General features: G+C 39.5%; 1 protein-coding gene across 15 annotated transcripts in view; it reads left to right on the top strand.

Annotated features, from left to right (window-relative positions):
- The window catches only part of LOC124872474 (electrogenic sodium bicarbonate cotransporter 1-like), a 48,478-nt gene extending 36,653 nt beyond the window's left edge, over positions 1-11,825 (top strand). For 2 of the 15 annotated variants that reach the window (XM_047372524.1, XM_047372536.1), the window contains 9 exons: positions 1,088-1,249; positions 2,439-2,617; positions 2,985-3,057; positions 3,713-3,781; positions 5,138-5,311; positions 5,399-5,563; positions 5,673-5,766; positions 6,028-6,099; positions 6,400-9,695. In XM_047372524.1, the coding sequence (XP_047228480.1) occupies positions 1,088-1,249; positions 2,439-2,617; positions 2,985-3,057; positions 3,713-3,781; positions 5,138-5,311; positions 5,399-5,563; positions 5,673-5,766; positions 6,028-6,071 (960 nt within the window). In that variant the 3' untranslated portion in view covers positions 6,072-6,099; positions 6,400-9,695. Of the gene's footprint in view, positions 1-1,087; positions 1,250-2,438; positions 2,618-2,984; positions 3,058-3,712; positions 3,782-5,137; positions 5,312-5,398; positions 5,564-5,672; positions 5,767-6,027; positions 6,100-6,399; positions 9,696-11,235 lie in introns of those variants that run through there. The other 13 variants (XM_047372523.1, XM_047372535.1, XM_047372528.1 and 10 more) reach the window with 12 other exon arrangements.
- Positions 11,826-19,808: the final 7,983 nt, after the last annotated feature.

Genomic DNA, 19,808 nt, shown 5'->3' with positions numbered 1-19,808 from the left:
GCTGGTTCAATGACCATGGTGTCACTGTGTTTGATTGGCCAGCCAACTGGCCTGACCTGAACACCATAGATAGTGAATCTATGGAGTACTGCCAAGAGGAAGGTGAGAGACACCAGACCCAATAAATGAAATTACCTGAAGGCCACTATCAAAGCAATTTGGGCTTCCATTACACCTCAACAGAGCCAAAGGCTGATCACCTCCATGCCACGCTGGATTGGTGCAGTAATTTCTGTAAAAGGTGGCCCAGCCAAGTATTGAGTGCAAAGAAGTGAACATACTTTTCAGAAGCCTGACATTTCTGTTTAAAATAAAAAATTTTTTATTGATCTCATGCAACATTCTACTTTTGGGACATTGGATTTTGGGTTGTCATGATCTAAAAGCCATAATCATCAAAATACAGGAATTAAAGGCTTTAAAATGTAGCATCTTTTTTTGCTTAATCTATATAATATATGAGTTTTACTTTGTGAAATAAGTGACAGATGTACCTGTATATGCATGCATGGACTTTACTGTGGGCTTGATGTCTTGGTGTTGGATGTCCTTTACACAAAGGACATCACAGTGGTCAGCAGAGTGCTGTTTTTTTTAGATTACGCCGATAATGATTCATGTTCCTGCAAGAAACGTTCCTAATTCTTTAAAATCCCTCCATAATGCCCTCTTTGTAGTTTGCTCAGTTGGATACATATTACCTGAAACTAAGACACAGGCTTTCTTGGAGATTTTGGAGCTCAAATGTTGGACCGTTGGCAGGCCCAGCAGCCCTCCCTTTGATGGCGGAGTTATCCAAGGTTGATTACAGGTGATGTGAGAACAGACAGTGTTCTAGTTGCAAGCACAGAGCCAGCTTTCTTTGCCCACAGAGGTTTAACTCACGCTTCTCTGTCACATAATAATTCACAAATAATTCAAACCTACAGGGGCTCAGGTACCTACTTTCTTTGGAGCAGTTTAATTTTATGCTTCGGGTGTTACCCATGTTACATGTATGTGGCCTTTGAACACTTGGAATCACTCGGAATGGCCAGTTGGGATGTTGTGTTGGTAGCTCTAACGTTCTTCTTTTCAAAATTTTCAGCCCACAAGTCCACAGAGGGGCTGGTTTATTCCTCCTTTTGGAGGAAACCCCTGGTGGGTGTATCTGGCAGCTGCACTTCCTGCCCTCTTGGTCACAATTCTGATTTTCATGGATCAACAGATCACTGCTGTGATTGTCAACAGGAAAGAACACAAACTAAAGGTAGGCAGTCCACCTGAAAGTTGTTAAAGGATAATAATCACTAACTACGGACTGCTGGATATAGAAAAGCACAACACAATCACCTTTTTTTTTTTTTATTAAACCGAACATTTTGGCCTTATTGTGAACGACTGCAGCACCAAAAGGTCATGAGAAAGTTTGGAAAAGTGAAAAAAAATATCCTTTTGGAACATCAGACTTGAAATATTTTGGAAATGCAAATAATAATTACTTGTAATTTACACTGTCAAACATTTTAAAGATGCTCAACAATAAATGAGGCATTTAAGTAAGTGTGGGAGGGAATGCTTCCTTTTGTATTTTAAACCCTGAGCTTTGCAGTTCTGCTGACTTCTATTTATTCACAAGGTGCATTAGTAAAGTATTCACTTTACAACTACAAGCATCAATGTGTTTTACTGGGATTTTATGTGATGGACTAACACAACGAAGTGCATTGTCGTAAAGCGGAAGAAAATACTAGACGGTTTTCAAAATGTTTTACAAGTACTGTAAATATCTGATGGCTCATAATGAGTGGCATGCAAATATGTGAACTCTTTTCAGATGAGACCAAAACTGAAATGTTTTGGCCTACATGTAAAAAAACCTGTTGGTGACAAAAAACTAACACGGCACATCACTCTGGACACGCCATGCTCGTGATAAAACATGGTGGTGGCAGCATCATGCTGTGAACATGCTTTTCTTTGGCAGGTTCTGGATAGCTGCTCCGAATTAAATGGTTTAGATCTTTATATATTTGAATGGCCCAATCAAAGTTCAGACCTATATCCAACTATGAATCTCTGGCAAGATACTTGATGTTCACAAATGAACTCCATCCATTCTCACTGAGCATGAGACGTTTTGTAAACAAGAATGGGATAGAAATGTCAGTGTCTAGAATGGGCTGAACACAAATGCATGTTAGACGTTTCAGACTGTTACTTCCTGATTCTGCATTACCGTACTTTTTATTGGTCTATTTCATAAAGTTCTTAAAATACATAAAAGTTTGTGGTTGCAAAATTAAAAGGGTATGAGATTTCTTGCACCGCAACACTACATCAAGTGAAGAGAAGAGCCATCAACATGCAATAAAACTGGAACTACTCTATTTAAACTCCACTTTAACTGTAGCATAATGTCCTGGTCTCCTCTCTCTTTTTTTCCTACCTGTGCTCAGAAAGGGGCCGGGTATCACCTGGACCTGTTCTGGGTGGCCATCCTGATGATATTATGCTCCTTCATGGGGCTGCCGTGGTATGTAGCTGCCACTGTCATCTCCATCGCCCACATCGATTCTCTGAAAATGGAAACACAGACCTCCGCTCCCGGAGAGCAGCCCAAGTTCCTAGGCGTTAGGTGAGTTGACACTGTTGACGAATATGTTGCTTTATTTTTTTCCTATCATACTTAAGGCCACATTTCATGATTTTTACATATTTGTTAGAAGGGTCTCATCAAGTACTTGTTCAAATGGAATTGCTGGATTTCTATATTGAGATGTTTTAATACATTTGTGGCATATAGATAAATTCAGTGTGTGAAAATCAAACAAATAGATGTATAACTGATGTCAGGAAAACATTTTTCTCAAAAGATTCAGGTCAGTTTATATGATATGACTTCATTGGTTTGTATAGCTGATGACAGAGATTTCCTTAACATTGTTTTAATGAACTTTTGCCTGTCGTTTTTATGTCTGACGCTGATTCTCCCCGCTATCCAGGGAACAAAGAGTCACTGGCATCTTTGTGTTCCTCCTGACGGGACTCTCTGTCTTCATGGCTCCTATCCTCAAGGTATTCCGTCCAGCCCCTAATTCTTCCATGGAAACGTGGATTACAGTCTATCTCTTTAAGGAGAAGCTCTCGTCAGCTGTTTTAATTTTTTTTAAATCATTGAAAATCTTCTGTTCATCCGATTAGAAACCCCTGTACCTGAACTAATTCAATGTGAAATAGGCACATTCATCAGGACTTAAAGCTCCAGTTGCAGCAGAGTGTTGAGTTTCCATTCCCTCATTAAGCTGGGACGAGATTGAGTGGACTGAGCTGCTCCTCCACCTTGTGGCCATTTTGCAAACTGCCCCTCCAGGCCAAGAATATAAGTTTTCCTCCCACTGTTCTCCCATCTGGTGAATTAGGATATTTTAAAAATATTTTGTGATGCTACCTCCAGTATCTGCTTTACACTTTTAAATATAGCTCCTGTGTTTGCAATTTTAACAGCTTGTAAACCTATGTACTACTTTGCCAAAACTGTTTGTTTTTTTCTTTGGCAATTGATGCGAGGCTACGTGACTAATACTTATTTGGAACATATAAAAGATGCAGCAGTGACAGCAAACTGACTTTTGACTGTGTGCATCTACTTGAAATGCTGTTCTTTAACTAATAATCCTACAGTCAGCCACATGTACTATATGGATGCCTCTTTTTGCTCTGTGGTCTGCAGTTCATCCCCATGCCTGTGCTCTATGGTGTGTTCCTCTATATGGGTGTGGCATCTCTTAATGGTGTCCAGGTGAGTTGCTCCACTTTGTTTTTTGTCCTAGCGATGACACAACTTAAGTGTGTGACTATCTTAGCATCTTGTTTTCTTTATTTACAGAACATAGTTAAAAGCTTTTTTTTTACAGTGCCTTTTTCATAGCCCTTCATCCCTCTCAGTTTATGTTGCAATAACAAACTTGGGTGTATTTCATTGAGATTTTATTCGATGGACAATCAGAAAGTAGTGCATAATTTTGAAGTGACATGGAAAGGTGGCATGGTTTAGAAAACGTTTTTACAAAAAACAATCAGAAAAGTTAACTGTCTGGCTGCAGTGTGACGCAGTTGTTGCCTTGCAGCAAGAAGGTCCTGGGTTCAAATTCCGCCCTGGTCTATCTACATGGAGTTTGCATGTTTTCCCCGTGCATTCATGGGTTCTTACTGGGTACTCCGGCTTCATCCCACAGTCCAAAAACATGACTGTTAAGTTAACATGTCTCTTAATTGCCTTTCAGTGTGAGTGTGTGTGTGTGTTCCTGTCTTGGCATCACAGTGAGAACCATTTTCCCGATTTCACCATCAAATTGAGGACCGTTTGTACCAAAGTGAGGACATTTTGCTGGTCCTCACGACCTATTTTGCTAACGGTTAAGTTTAGGACCAGGGTGTGAATTGAGTTTAGGTTAAGGTTAGGGTTAGGCATGCACTGGTAATGGTTAGGTTTAGGGTTATTGTCAGGGTTAGGGCATAGAAAGGGTTGAAAATGACTGAAAATCAATGGAAGTCAATAGGAGTCAACACATGGTCCTCACTACATATAGCAAAACAAGAGTGCGTGTGTGTGTGTGTGTGTGTGCATGCATGGTTGCATGTCTCTGTGTTGCCCTGTGATGGACTGCCGACTTGTTCAGGGTGTACTCCGCCTCTCACCCAATGACCGCTAGAGATGGGCACCAGCTCTTCTGCAACTCTGCACAAAAAAGTGGTTATAGACAATGGATGGATGGAAGTGAACTGTGCATTTGAATACAAAAGCAAAACAGCCCCACATGCAAAAACAAAGTGTATGATGAAAAACTAACTGTGCAAACCTTAACAAACCATCTCCACGATGAAACATAGTGGAAGCGGCATTATGCTGTGGAGAAGGTTGGGTGGGGGCTGACTCCACACTTGTAAAATGACAAACTGGTTCTTTGTTGTTTTAATTCAAATATAAACAGTTAAGAACCAGTTGAAGACTAGCTAGACGTTACTGGTCCAGCTAGTTCTTGCTCTGTAAATGCTGTGGTGGGGAAGAAAAAAAAACAACCTACAGAAGCATTGACCCTCTTTTGGTTTTTTAAATGCATTTTCTTTTACCTTGTTGTCTGTTTGCTCACACCAGTTCATGGACCGTCTGCAGCTGCTTCTCATGCCTGCCAAGCACCAACCAGACCTGATCTACCTGCGCCACGTCCCCCAGAGACGCATCCACCTTTTCACTTTCATCCAGGCCCTGTGTTTGGCTCTCCTATGGATCCTCAAGTCTACTGTCGCTGCCATCATTTTCCCCGTTATGGTGAGGGATCGGCGGATGTACAGCTGAGTGGAAATGGAGTTCACAGTGCAAACACTGAGAATAATTTCACTGCTCCTCTGTTCATAGATTTTGGCATTAGTTGCTGTCCGAAAGGCCATGGACTACGTGTTCTCCCAACATGACCTCAGCTACCTGGACGATGTGATCCCAGAGAAAGATAAGAAGAAGAAAGAAGATGAGAAGAAGAAGAAAAATAAGAAGAAGGGAAGCATTGACAGTGAAATTGACTTTGTAAGTAACAGTTAATCGTAAATTATCCCCTTTTCTTGAATCCACTGTTGATGTGAAGTGTCAGAAAGTAGATCTCCAGTGTTGATATTGTCCATCCATCCTCCCACAGTCTGACTACCCCTACCATGACAATATCCCCTCTATAAAAATCTCTATGGATATGATGGAACAGGAGCCCATGTTGGGAGATAAATCTTTGGATAGTGAGTACTAGCCCGGGTTTGCCTTGCTCCTACTCCAAGAGCTGCTCAGACTTCGCTTCTAAAGGCTTCGTGCTCAACTTTTCCTTCCACGCTGACCCTGTAGCACTGACTCTTTTCCTGCCAGCAAACTTTTAGCAGTTACGTTTATGTTGTAACCCTAAAAGAAGCTTTGCAGTGGTTGCTTTCTTATTCAGTTTCTGCTTTTACCACCTAACTTGAAATGTATGATCTCGTCAAAACATTGCTGCTCTTTTTCTTCAGGAGATGAGCCGCAAACTTTCCTTAACCCCCATTCACCGTGCTGAACACTACTTTGGCTCTCCCGCTGTGTAAGTGAGTACCATCCTTCTTTTGCATAGCTGTCCATACAAAATTCCCTTTGAACTTTTTCACATTCTGTTGCAATGTTGCAACCACAATTACCATCGTATGCATCATAAGACGGAAAATACATGTTATTTTTTGTTCTACAAATTATTGTTGACTCAGAGGGTCTATTTACACCCTTTTAATTGAATAAGTATCACCACAGACTCACATTAAGGCTTAGCTCTGGATTTTGACTGGGCCATTTTAACACATTGATGTGATTTTATCTAAATCTTTCTGTTGTATCTCTGGCTTTATCTTTAGGGGTGTTCTCCTGTTGGTGGGTGAATTCCACCCCAGTCTCAAGTGATTTGCTTTCTACCTGGATTGCCCTGTGTTAAGCTCATCCATCTTCTCATCAACTCTAACCAGCTCCTCTGTCCCAGCTTCCCTGCATTCAGTATTGGTCACTGTTACCAAAGGTCACCATAGGGCAATGTTCGATGTCAAAAACTTTGGTTTTGCTGTTATATCACCAGAGCATCATCCTTCCCATTTTCGTCAAACTTCACACTGGACTTTTCGTGGCTTTCTTTCAGCAAAGGCTATTTTCTTGGCACTCTTCCATTAGGGCCAGATTTGTGGCAAACAACCTGAGTTCTTCTGAGCTACCGCGGGCTTTTGGTGGCTTCTCCAAGTCTTGCCTGTCCATTTCGGTGGATGACCATTATTTTGTAAGGCTTAAGCCATACTCCTCAGTTTCAGATGATGGATGGTACAGTGCTCTGTGAGATGTTCAAAGTTTGGGATAATGCTGGATAAGAGTTAACTTATGTATGACGTATCAGAGTAAAAGGGGCTGAGGCAACCCACACTGTTTTAGATTTTTATTTGTAAAAAAAAGAATACATTGGGGTTTGTGGATGTAAAGTGACAAAACGTGAAGACGTTTAAGGGATGTGAATACAACAAGACACTTCATGACGCTTTTTTGTGTCCTTCTCTCAGTCTTGGCAGCGATTCACATGGTTCACCTAGGATTCGGATCGACCGGGAGGTTAATGGTTTCCTCGGAAGGAAGAGCTCTGAAACCGAACTGTGAAATAAATCTTTAAAGAAACAGCACAACACTGCAAACATAGCCATTCTCTTATTTTATGTTATTTTACTACCACAGTGCCGATTCCTAGTGGTATTTCTGTTTTAAACGACCCAAGGATTTGAATCCGAATAGCTGGAAGTATTTGTCTTAACCCTTCGGTGGTACTGAATTTTAGGACAGAGCTCATGCATCATTAGCTTTAAAACAACGGAGCTCCTAAATGTTATCTGAATTCACTTTTGAAAGTATCTGCAATAAATTTTTTAATCATAAATGTTTTAACATTTTTGAGCATGACCAGAGGTCCAGGAAGCTATAGCAATTATATTATACACTAAACTCATCTACTGTATACATATCGTCATTCCCCAAAGTTGTAATATTTTTATAAAACACTTGTGAATAAGTTTGCTTCTTTTAGAAGTCACCGAAATCTTCACCTGAACTTCAACACATGAGATCCACACGTCTTCCGTTTACATGCTGTGAACAAAAGGGCTCCGCAAAGTCATGTATGCACAGTCACAAGTTGACTTTTATATTAGGTTCAAGGATATAAAAATATTTCACAGATTTGTTCATGGTTCCAACAATTTAAAATGGCACGTTTGTTTCGATCTGTAACAACACACAGGTTTCATCGTCTTTTTTTAACCCTTATTTTTTTCTACCTTCGTCTATGTATTTATTATTATATCTAAACTCAGCAAAATAACTTGCTGGTTAAAGTTTATATAAGGGGTGGACATATTTTGTTTTCATGTCTTCTCTGTGGTCTCGGCTGTCTTTTCCCTGTTTACAGAGTACTGGATATATGAAACCCCTATGTAGCTCTACCTCTTCTTCTCTGTAGGTGCCAGACATGTTTTAAATAACTAAAATGCAACCATTGTCTATTGATTTGTGATCAAACACTACTTTGATTATTTGATTTATTTCCCCACCTCAATTTGGCACTGTATAAATGTCAGATTTTTTGTTACTTATGGTGTTGTTTTTTTTTTTATCATTATAAAATAATGTTAAATAGCAGATAGGTGAAAGGTTGAATCCACCCAATTTTCATACTTTGATGGTTGCATCATTATGACATTATATGACAAAATATTATCCTTTTGTTGATATTTCAAACACTGACGTTGAGGAGAAATGTATTCTAGCTTCTCTGTCGAATTCAATGTAACGTTGGCTTGCAAGACAATCAGTTGTTTTATTAGTTAGCTTTCATTTTACAATGGGATCTTATACAGAGGCTGATTATTTGATTAATATTTAATCTTTAAGTACTTTTAAGGTTGTGATTAAGTTTTTTTTTTCTTTAATAATTCAAATTCGGATGCAATGGGGCTAGTTGTGGAGGAGTTACTGCTTCGTAGTGTTTGGAGTAAAAATCTGCGCATCTGCTCTTCAGAATACACGTGCTGTAAAAAAAAAAGTGCCTCCTTACAGTTTTGTTCTGTTTTTGCCTTTTGGTCACATTGAAATGTAAAAAAAAACACCTAACAAGTACTACAAAACAAAGATAAGCTCAGTAAACCCAAAATGCAGTTTTCAATCATGATTTTATTTATGGGGCTGGCTATCTAATTTAACCCCGTCTTATGTGAGAATATATATATTACTGCTTGTGCCTCCCTTGGCTGCAAATGTAGCTAACAACCATTTGTGATAACTGATAATTAGTGTGTTACATCACTTACTTCATGTTGTTAGGTTTGATTCAAATGATTTCTTGGTTCCTCATGTCACGCAGTAATCCGGCTTGGATGTTGCTGTTGAAATGGATCCAAATGTGGTTAATCAGTTACTTCAGGATTTAATAGGAGCGGCAAATAGTTTTTCACACAGGGCCAGGTTGGCTTGAATAGTTCTCATCACATCTTGCTGTATTTTCTTTGGTTATCTTTGTCTGATATTAAAGTTAGACTGATCTGAAATGTGTGACTAAAAAACAAAACAGGAACAGAAGAAATCTGTAATGGAGCACATACCTTTTCACAGCACGGTATTGCGATTTTATTTAGCAAAGGAATGAATCCTTTACAATGTTCCTGCATTTGTTAAATAGCTTGATTATCAGTGGTACTAAACTAATTCACCTGATACAAAACTGATTAATTTATATCTGAGTGTAATACATCCAAAACATATTTATTACTTGATAATTTCCTCATGCACAATCTGTTTTGTCACTGATTTGTATTGCAAACATCTCAGATTCATCTTTCACAGTTGCAGCACTATGCTTTTATAAATGTGAAGCTAATGACTGTTAAAGTTTCTCTATCCCAAAAAGCACCCTGTCTTCCTCTTTGTTCTGTAATCTGCATATCTTGAACATCGACCTCTCTTGTTCTGATTCCATAACTGTAATATTTATCATGCTGTAACACTGAAACCAGTTTTATATCTTATGTGCTAAACAGTCAGGTTATTCTGAAGGAATTAAAGTGTCAGTGTTTTTCTATGAAGTAGCGTTTTAAATGAGAGCAATAAAACAATCTGAATGATTCTTAAATGCATTGTTGTGTTTTTGTTAAAGTATTTGAGATTGACATGTTTTAACGAGAGCCTAAAAGTTGGATTCACCTGAATTTTCCTGGTTTGTTCTGTTTTTGACAGATGCCTGATTAGTGTGGTTTCAAAAATGAATACTTGCTCAGGAACTGGAAAGTCTGATCTTTTTTAATCCCTTCAGGAGTGGGGTATTTTTCCTTTTGACACAATAGCTTCATGTGTTGCTTTGCTGATTCCAGATAATGAGTGTTCTGTCTTCATTTTGATCCACTTCTCCAGCTACAGTTATGAAAGGCAGGAAGAAGGCCAATTTAATTGGGTCCCAGTGTGTCAGTTAAGGTCCAAGAGCAGTTTTTTAAGGTTTACATTTTGCTTGTTACAGAAAGAAACTAACTTTTTTTTATTTTTTTTTACAAAAAACAAAACTTGCAACATTTTCCTTTCACTTTTCAATGATTTACTACTTTGTATTCATCTATCATATAAACTAGAACAAACTGTGGCAAAACATGAAAAAGTTCAAGGTGTATGAATACTTTTGTAAGGCACTGTAGTTTACAAAAGCTTTCTAAAGATGCTCAAAGAGAGGTTTTAGTGCGTGAGCAAATGTAGCTGGCATACAGACCAGTGAAAGTTCACAATACAGGATGTGAACACAAATAAGGTTAGCAGATGAAGTTTGTTATGAAATATGAGATGATTTACAGCTCTTTTTAATTAAGCGGGTCTATATATGCAGAGACCATCACCACATCATGTGCTGTCAGTCTAAGATAAGAAGGAAAGTTACATATTTTCTCTGTCACTATAATCTGTTCCAGGTTATAATAATGGATACAACAGGTGATATTAAAGTGACTTCAAATGAATGACGACGAAGGCATTAAAGCTCTGTAGGAAATGACCAAACGAACTTACAGAGTAACTTTTAAAACCACGGTTTCACACAGGACATTTTCTCCTAAATGTTACAAATCAGACATATTTCTGAGACCAATGCACAGTTTTTTAAGATGCCATCCAATATATTGTAAAATCAACACATTTTATCAGGTCAACAAAGTTGGATCAACAACACATTTTGGTGCTCAGACAGCACCATGTTTTGGATCCAGGGGGCAGTGGTGATTCTTCATGTATAACTGTATCAACAGAAAAAACAACAGTTTTTTTTCATAGTGAAGACGAGACAAATGAAGGATTTGATTAGAAAATTTAAAGGAATTTTTATTTTTAAAGATCATGGTCATGCAAATGATGCTTAAAATATTTACTCGAAATATTAATTACGTGCAGATTTTAACTTAACTGTAAGACAGATTCTTAACTGTCTCAGTTGGTTTTAAAAAGCCAAAACAAATGTCAGGTTTGAATATTTCTGTATAATTTGTGAAGAAATAAATGGCACTAATGCACAGGTATCTGACCAATAATAGGCAGTTTGTTGGAAAACCAATGACAAAAACTAAAGTTGTGCTGCAATTTTATAGCTATTTGTTTAAAAAATGATTGCTTTATTTATTTCTAACTTTCACACACAGCAAAGTTAATGCAGGATGGTGGGTGGAGGCCGATCAGACCTGGTCAGACATGGAGAGGCGACCAACAGCAACAAACCAAGCTAAAGGAGGAGGGGGCGGCCTTCCTAACTTATTTGCTTGTACATGGTCTAAACCCAGCCTCACATGAGATAGGACACTGAGCTTGAAATGGTTGTTGCTGAGATAAATGTTCAGCAATTAGATGCCACACTGAGACCATCAGAAAACTCTGAGGCATTTCATCTGGTACAAGTAATGTAACTCGGCAATAGACAGGTTTTCCCATGCCAACCAAATCAGGGGTCCTGATTATGCTGAAATGACCTGTCCAGCTGCAGACTAGAAAGAAAAATTACATTCCTTTATTTCCTGCAAATAAGAGCATATGTACAGTCATATCTAATAAATTAGAATATGCATAACAGTGAGGCTCGTCTGTCAGATTAAAAGTACCTTTAACCAGGTATTTCATCAAGTCCACATTTATGCAATAAAAAATGTTTTTTTATTGGTGTGATGTATAACATTTTGATTGTAATGTCTTGTTTTTATTAACTGTAAGCGGAGTCATAATTAACAGAAGAAAAAAGCTTGAAACCATCTGTCTATGTAATTAATCTATCTAATGAGTCACTGAAATAAATTACCTTTTCAATAATATTTTACTTTACTGAAATTGATTGTGAACATAGAACCCAAACTAATTCTTAAAGGTTTTAAAAACAATGTAGAAGGTTTTGAGTCAGGAAAAGGATTAAAAGAGGTCTCATGCCAACTGTGAAGCATAAAGGTAGAAGTGTCATGGTTTGGGAATGGTTTAATGGTCAAGTCATCATAGAATCCACCATTAACTCAACCACGTATCAGTGGGATCTTGTGGAGAACATGAGACCATGTCATAGCTGAAACAGAACTGGACACCAAATTATGAATTTGAATGACCCATAAGAAACTAAAAGGCCGAGGCCAAGTCAATTCCCAGATCTTGATTTCATAGAAATTGGAAACAGGATGTACATCCAAGAAACCCTTTAAACATCTCACACCCGACAGTGAAGAGTGGAGCTAATTTTCCCCAGACCGGTGTCAGAGACTGGAAGAAGACCGCAAGACGCCTCTGACTGAAGTCACTTCAGCCAGGGAATTTGACCAGCTATTAGAGGGTCCCAACTATTGCTCAGATGAAAAGGTCAATCTTTTGGTGTTTACCTGAAATCAAATAACTTTCTATTCCAATGATAAATAAATATTGTATATATAAAATCAATTCATGGTGGTAAAAATGTAGAATATTATTTCAGTCGATTCAAAAGTGTCCAGATTCAAAAATGTATGTTATATAACCAATATGACATGGTTGCTTTCTCAAAGATGACTTTTTAGAAATAAAAAATGCGTGTATAAATATAATTCTGAAGTCAGAAATGAATTAAATTGAACTCAGTTACTCTAAATTAAATGGGAGTCTACAAAGGAAATTGGATGTGACTAATAGTAAATGGGTCTAATCATACCTAATAAAGGTTTTTAATAAATATTGCTAAAATCAAAAACAACTTTTACTTAAAAAACATTACTTGAGCTGTATGTTTCATCCTACAGCTTTAACATTTGTAATAAATTAACCAAGAGCGCTCATCCCTCCAATAAGGTGGTCTCTGGGGATCACAACAGCCACCCGTGTTTCCTTTTGTACAGTAGCCACTGTGTCATTACTCTGTCAAGAGAGGCCATTAGTGTGGCTTCCCTAAAGGCAGTCAAGCAGTTCAGCAAGGCCTCCTTGGTTAAGCAAACTCTCTCTTTTCATGAAAAATGCCATGAAGAGTTTTATTAGTCTGTTGATAATGTATGTCTGTTTAATCACTTGAACTACATTGTTATTCAGACAACACGACTGAGATTCGTTGGACTTAATATTTTTTTGGGATATGTTTCAGCTTTAATATCTGTGTAAGCCTAATAGTGTAGCTCAACAGATGTGATAAAGAGATGTGCTTTGCTTCAATTCATTGATTTTTCAATTGACTTTCCTCTGGCGCAGCTGCAACACATTGAATTAATTAGTCTCACCTGTTCTTAGTTCAATTCAAAGTTTCAGTTTCAGTTTATTTATCTGGCAGAGATTTACAACAAACATCATCTCAGGGAACTTTATGAAGCAAGCAGATATTATTGATAAAATGAAGCATATTATCAATCCAAAAATATGGACAGACTCAGTCTATCAGTTCCTGGCTTCCTCTTGTCAGATTCTCCTGTTTTCTGTACAGCAGTCCTCCTGCTGTGTATCTCGCTGCCTTCCGCTGTCCCTCTGTTATCCTTGTGCCATTCCCATGTTTCTGTCTGATTCTAGGGCATCTTTTCCATTTGTACCTCACGTACTTATGTAGTTTGTATTCCTCGCTGAATCCATTGTGTTTGACTTTAAACTTTACATTTATTTTTCACCTTGAGCCAGCCTCCTGTCTTTGTTTGGGTCCCCAACATCCACTCATGATAAATACAATGTTTACTATACAAATTCACCTCTCCTGTGGAAATTCCAGAAGTGATTCAACTAATGACTGGATAATAATGTTCCTTAATCTCATCCTATGCTATTCAGATGCTCTGTCTACACCGGTGAAGAGTCACTTATCTTGACATGCTCATTGTTATGGTATTCTGACTTACATTCACCGGTCACTTTATTAGGTACACCTGCTGGTAGGACCCCCTTTTGCCTTCAGAAGTGCCTTAATCGTTCGTGGCATAGATTCAACAAGGAACTGGAAACATTCCTCAGAGAGTTTGGTCCATATTGACATGATAGCATCACACAGATGCTGCAGCGGGCCTTCTGGTCGGGATCTGGGCTGGGGTTGAGGTTCGGGTCTTGGAGGTTGTCTGGTGCTGGGGCTGGCTCTTCGGCCCTCTTGGGATCATTTGGATTGCCTTGGATGTCGGTCCCTGGCTTCGGTGCCCAGTCCTTTGGTTGGGGAGGCATCGGGCTCCGGCAAGGGGGTCTTCGCCAGGCGGTGTGCAGTGTTGATTGAGATTCGGCTTCGCTTTGATGGAGGGGCTGGCCAACTTGCTAGGTGCGGTGGGGTGTGCCGTGTGGGAGGATGGGTGGCCGGCATCCTGGGGCTCCTCCGGGGTTAGGGTGTCGGGCTGGCGGGGTGCCCGGTCCTTGGTGTGTTGTGGTGGCCTTCCTCCAATGCTTCCTTCTGTGGCTCTTGCCCCTGGCTGGGCGCAGGGCTACGGTTGGTGGTCAGGTGGGTGGGGCACTGGGGTTCATTGGGGGTGGAAGGCTCATGGGGTTGGGATTGGAACTCATTGGGGGTTGGGACTATTTTATTCTGTGGCGACTCTGGTTGGCGGGCTTGTTTTTTTGGACATGGCTGGGGCGGTCTGCCTGTCTCCACACCCGAGGGAAGGGGACCACTGCCTGGGTCCGGGGGCTGGCTGTCCCTATGGGGTATCGGCACCTGGACCTGGGAGTATAGAGTATGTGTGGGGAGTGTAATTGAGTGTATGATATCCATTGTAGTTTGTCTTTACATAGGCTGCGTGGGTGTTAGTGTTTTTTTGTGTCAGGTTGGGTCTTGGGCTGCTCCCTCTCCTGGATCAGTTTAGTCCCCCATCGAATGTGGGGCCTATTCCCTCCCCGCCACACTACCTGCCGGTGGTTGGTATCTCTGCCTGCCGGTGTACTTGTGGTTCTTGGTATCTGGGGCTGGGTGCTTTGGTGTGTGCTGGCTCACTCCTGGTGGCTGCTTGTCGGGGCCTGGACCCCTGGGCTTGGTCGGGCCTCTGCTTGGGGAGTGATATGTCCCGGGGTCTCAGGTCTCTGGGTCCATGGCTGGATCTACTCGGGGGTAGACAGCTGCCGGCGGGGCCTGTGGGCTTGTCGCTGCAGCATCCTGGGGCTTCTGCACTGTGGCTGCTGGGTGGTTCCCCTGGGATTCTCCCCACCCATATTGGGATTCTCCCCAATCTGGGTGGTTATGGTAGTCCCGGTGGTTGTTCTCCTGGGGTTCCTGTGCTCTGGGGGGCCTTTGGATCTCTGTGGCTCAGATCTCATCCGTATCTGTCCTGGGGCCAGGGGGGCAGGTCTGGGCTCCTCACATTCTCTATTGCATATTTTTATGGAGAAACCTTGTACAGGTCCTTCTCAAAATATTAGCATATTGTGATAAAGTTCATTATTTTCCATAATGTCATGATGAAAATTTAACATTCATATATTTTAGATTCATTGCACACTAACTGAAATATTTCAGGTCTTTTATTGTCTTAATACGGATGATTTTGGCATACAGCTCATGAAAACCCAAAATTCCTATCTCACAAAATTAGCATATTTCATTCGACCAATAAAAGAAAAGTGTTTTTAATACAAAAAACGTCAACCTTCAAATAATCATGTACAGTTATGCACTCAATACTTGGTCGGTAATCCTTTGGCAGAAATTACTGCTTCAATGCGGCGTGGCATGGAGGCAATCAGCCTGTGGCACTGCTGAGGTCTTATGGAGGCCCAGGATGCTTCGATAGCAGCCTTTAGCTCATCCAGAGTGTTGGGTCTTGAGTCTCTCAACGTTCTCTTCACAATATCCCACAGATTCTCTATGGGGTTCAGGTCAGGAGAGTTGGCAGGCCAATTGTGCACAGTAATACCATGGTCAGTAAACCATTTACCAGTGGTTTTGGCACTGTGAGCAGGTGCCAGGTTGTGCTGAAAAATGAAATTTTCATCTCCATAAAGCTTTTCAGCAGATGGAAGCATGAAGTGCTCCAAAATCTCCTGATAGCTAGCTCCATTGACCCTGCCCTTGATAAAACACAGTGGACCAACACCAGCAGCTGACACGGCACCCCAGACCATCACTGACTGTGGGTACTTGACACTGGACTTCTGGCATTTTGGCATTTCCTTCTCCCCAGTCTTCCTCCAGACTCTGGCACCTTGATTTCCGAATGACATGCAGAATTTGCTTTCATCCGAAAAAAGTACTTTGGACCACTGAGCAATAGTCCAGTGCTGCTTCTCTGTAGCCCAGGTCAGGCGCTTCTGCTGCTGTTTCTGGTTCAAAAGTGGCTTGACCTGGGTAATGCGGCACCTGTAGCCCATTTCCTGCACACGCCTGTGCACGGTGGCTCTGGATGTTTCTACTCCAGACTCAGTCCACTGCTTCCGCAGGTCCCCCAAGGTCTGGAATCGGCCCTTCTCCACAATCTTCCTCAGGGTCCGGTCACCTCTTCTCGTTGTGCAGCGTTTTCTGCCACACTTTTTCCTTCCCACAGACTTCCCACTGAGGTGCCTTGATACAGCACTCTGGGAACAGCCTATTCGTTCAGAAATTTATTTCAGTGTCTTACCCTCTTGCTTGAGGGTGTCAATAGTGGCCTTCTGGACAGCAGTCAGGTCGGCAGTCTTACCCATGATTGGGGTTTTGAGTGATGAACCAGGCTGGGAGTCTTAAAGGCCTCAGGAATCTTTTGCAGGTGTTTAGAGTTAACTCGTTGATTCAGATGATTAGGTTCATAGCTCGTTTAGAGACCCTTTTAATGATATGCTAATTTTGTGAGATAAGAATTTTGGGTTTTCATGAGCTGTATGCCAAAATCATCCGTATTAAGATAATAAAAGACCTGAAATATTTCAGTTAGTGTGCAATGAATCTAAAATATATGAATGTTAAATTTTCATCATTACATTATAGAAAATGAAGAACTTTATCACAATATGCCAATATTTTGAGAAGGACCTGTATGCACATGCGCGCTCACACTCAGACCCACAGGTGTTTATATTTAGGTGTTAACAGATACACAAATGTTCTATATTGTATCGTGCACCTTTTACCAAAAGGTGCACGATACATTTCTGCAGGTGTTGAAGCAAGCAGGGTGTTATCTTATATTCTCTTCATCCTTCTTTCTTCCATTCTATTCTCTTCTCTCCCCTTTTCCTTTTTGCCCCCATTTCTCTCTTTTGTGCTTCTTTTTTTTTTTCTTTCCCTTTCTGTCTCCATTTCCATAACAATTGAAATAATCCCAAAGCAGATTCTAATAAAGTTTCTTTTTATGAACATCAAACGGAGCTTTAAAGCGTTAGCTGTAATGTTGCACTTGTGAAAGTAAATCTGTTGGGCTTTTTCTTGGCACTCAGACAACAATTCTGGGTGCTTCTCTGCTGGACAGGACACGGGAAAAAAAAAAAGAAGAAAGTTGCGTTAATGAGCAGTTGGACAGGTGTACCTAATAAAGTGGGCGGTGAGTGTATTTTCTGATCAAGTCAGCTGACAATTATGTATCAACTTAGAGGCGCTCATATTGTGTTTATATCGCAAAAAAGATTTATCCCCAGGTGATCAATAAACATTGGGAAAAAACCTCTCTAAAAACAAATTGGTAACTTCCCAGCAAAGTAAATTGCTCTGTTGTGATGCAGCAGCAGACTACACGTTTTACACCCTTTATCCCAACACCCACAGGGGTAGCTCATAAACACTGCTAATACATTATATGGTTAAGCCCAAAAAGAATCAGACAGATTTAGGTTTGAAATAATATTTGTATTTCACCATTTCACCACCAACATTTTGGAGGGGCCCAGCCCAGAGTCATGACTTGAATCTGATAGAGAATCTGTGGAGGTAGCCAAAGATTAGGGTGATGGCAAGGAGGCCTTTTAACCTCAAAGATTTGGAGCTCACCATCAAAGATAAATGGTCAGATTAGCCATGGAAACCTGCAAAAAACTGGTCAGCAGTTTTAAGAAGTGTTTTTTCATTGCTTATTGAGAAGGACATAAATGCTATGTGACATGCATTTTTTGTAATAAATAAAATAAATGTAAATAAAAACAGATGTTTTTTTTTAGGTGTGTACCCCTTTTACATGGTTTTATTATTGTTTTTTTTTAAGATGCCTGTCTCATTTTCTGTCAGGTATAAATCGGTTGGTTGAATAAAAATAACAAATTGAAACCTGCCAGGGATATGAATAATTTTATGCCAAACTTTAGACAGAAACACATAAACTCTAGTTCAAAGCTTTTTATGACCAGAGAAAAGCATGTCTGAGCCAACTGAGATATTTACTGTAATAGATTTATATGCAGAATCTATTGTTGGAAATTGCAGGCAGACTCACATTGTTTCCTGAAAAAAACACGTTCCACCATGTAGAAATCATGATCCAGGGTTTTGTTAAAGGGTATTAGTTGAGATGAATGTATAGCTGAGCATTTAATTTCATTTACACTGAAAAACCCATAAAAAACAGAAAATGAGCATGCCGTTGTGATAGTATTGAGACTGAGTTACAATGTAAATGCTTTTATTGTAGATTTACAACTAAATAGATGTTTCAGTGATCTATTTTAGACTTGCATTGTTACATTATTTGTGATGTGTAGATTTTGCATGCTTAAAGTTGCAAAGCGTAAAATATTCTCTGATAATAAAATACAGGTACACCTCAGTAAATTGGAATATGTGTTCCGATAACGCTCGTTTGTCAGATTAAAAGCACCTTTTGAAAATACCCTTTAAGCAGGTTTTAAGCAGACTTTTTATTAAGCCCTAATTTTTATATTACAATGTTTCTTTTTATTAGTTGGCTGTGATATTCTAATCTTATAAAAAATTAAATGGCATGTTTTCATTAACTTTGAGTAAAATAATCATAATTAACAGAAATTCCTTGAAAACATGAGTCTGTGAAATGATTCTATATAAGGTGCTTCACTTGGTGAACTGAATAAAACTGATATAAAATATTTAATTGTATTGAGATGTACATGTATATGTTCTCATTTTACAGTATAAAAAAACTAAAACTAAGATGGGAAATTATATGTGTAAAATAATGTTATTACTTTAAACAAAATATAATGTCTTGCTTTATGATAATCCAAAATGAACTTTAAGAGTATCCCTCTCAGCACATATTTAAAAAGTGTTTACAACTTGTTCTTGAGGAAGATAGCACTCACAGTTGTTATGGAATAGCCATTTTAGCTATTTGTATCCAGTGAGAATGAAGCAACTAATCTTCAAAAAGACCTTATATATGCTAGACCATGGCCAAGCATTGCATGATACATAATCATTCCATCAACTTTTCATTCGACCTGAGAAGCAAGTTACATCAGCTTGCATCACTGGCTTGGATTTTCTGGACTGACAGCTGAAACTGTTAATTGCTAACATGCAGCAAACCATTGGAAAGGCCTCTATAAACCTCAGCCTATATGTTTCTCCTCAAGTCTGCACAACACGCTTTCTGGCATCTTTCTTGGAACTTAGTCAAGTTAAACGACCATTTAGGATTTTAATTAAGTGGCCCATCAAACCCATTTAAACATTTACTATATCACAAATCATCTTAAATGTCATAGTTTGCGAAAATATGCTATCAAAATTTTTTACTTTATGTATGCTGGAAAAATGCATTTGGAAAATGTATAACCAGCGGCCTAATGTTGCAGGGCATCCATAACAACAAATCATGTAATATACCATTAAGCTTTCATAGAAACCTTAGGAACAAACAACATCAGCCTGCATAACAGGACTAACTTT

This window comes from Girardinichthys multiradiatus, chromosome 8, assembly GCF_021462225.1.
Source record: "Girardinichthys multiradiatus isolate DD_20200921_A chromosome 8, DD_fGirMul_XY1, whole genome shotgun sequence".
In the NCBI taxonomy this organism is placed as follows: domain Eukaryota; kingdom Metazoa; phylum Chordata; class Actinopteri; order Cyprinodontiformes; family Goodeidae; genus Girardinichthys; species Girardinichthys multiradiatus.
The sequence above is the reverse complement of the archived record's forward strand: the minus strand, read 5'-3'. Positions and strand labels throughout refer to the sequence as shown.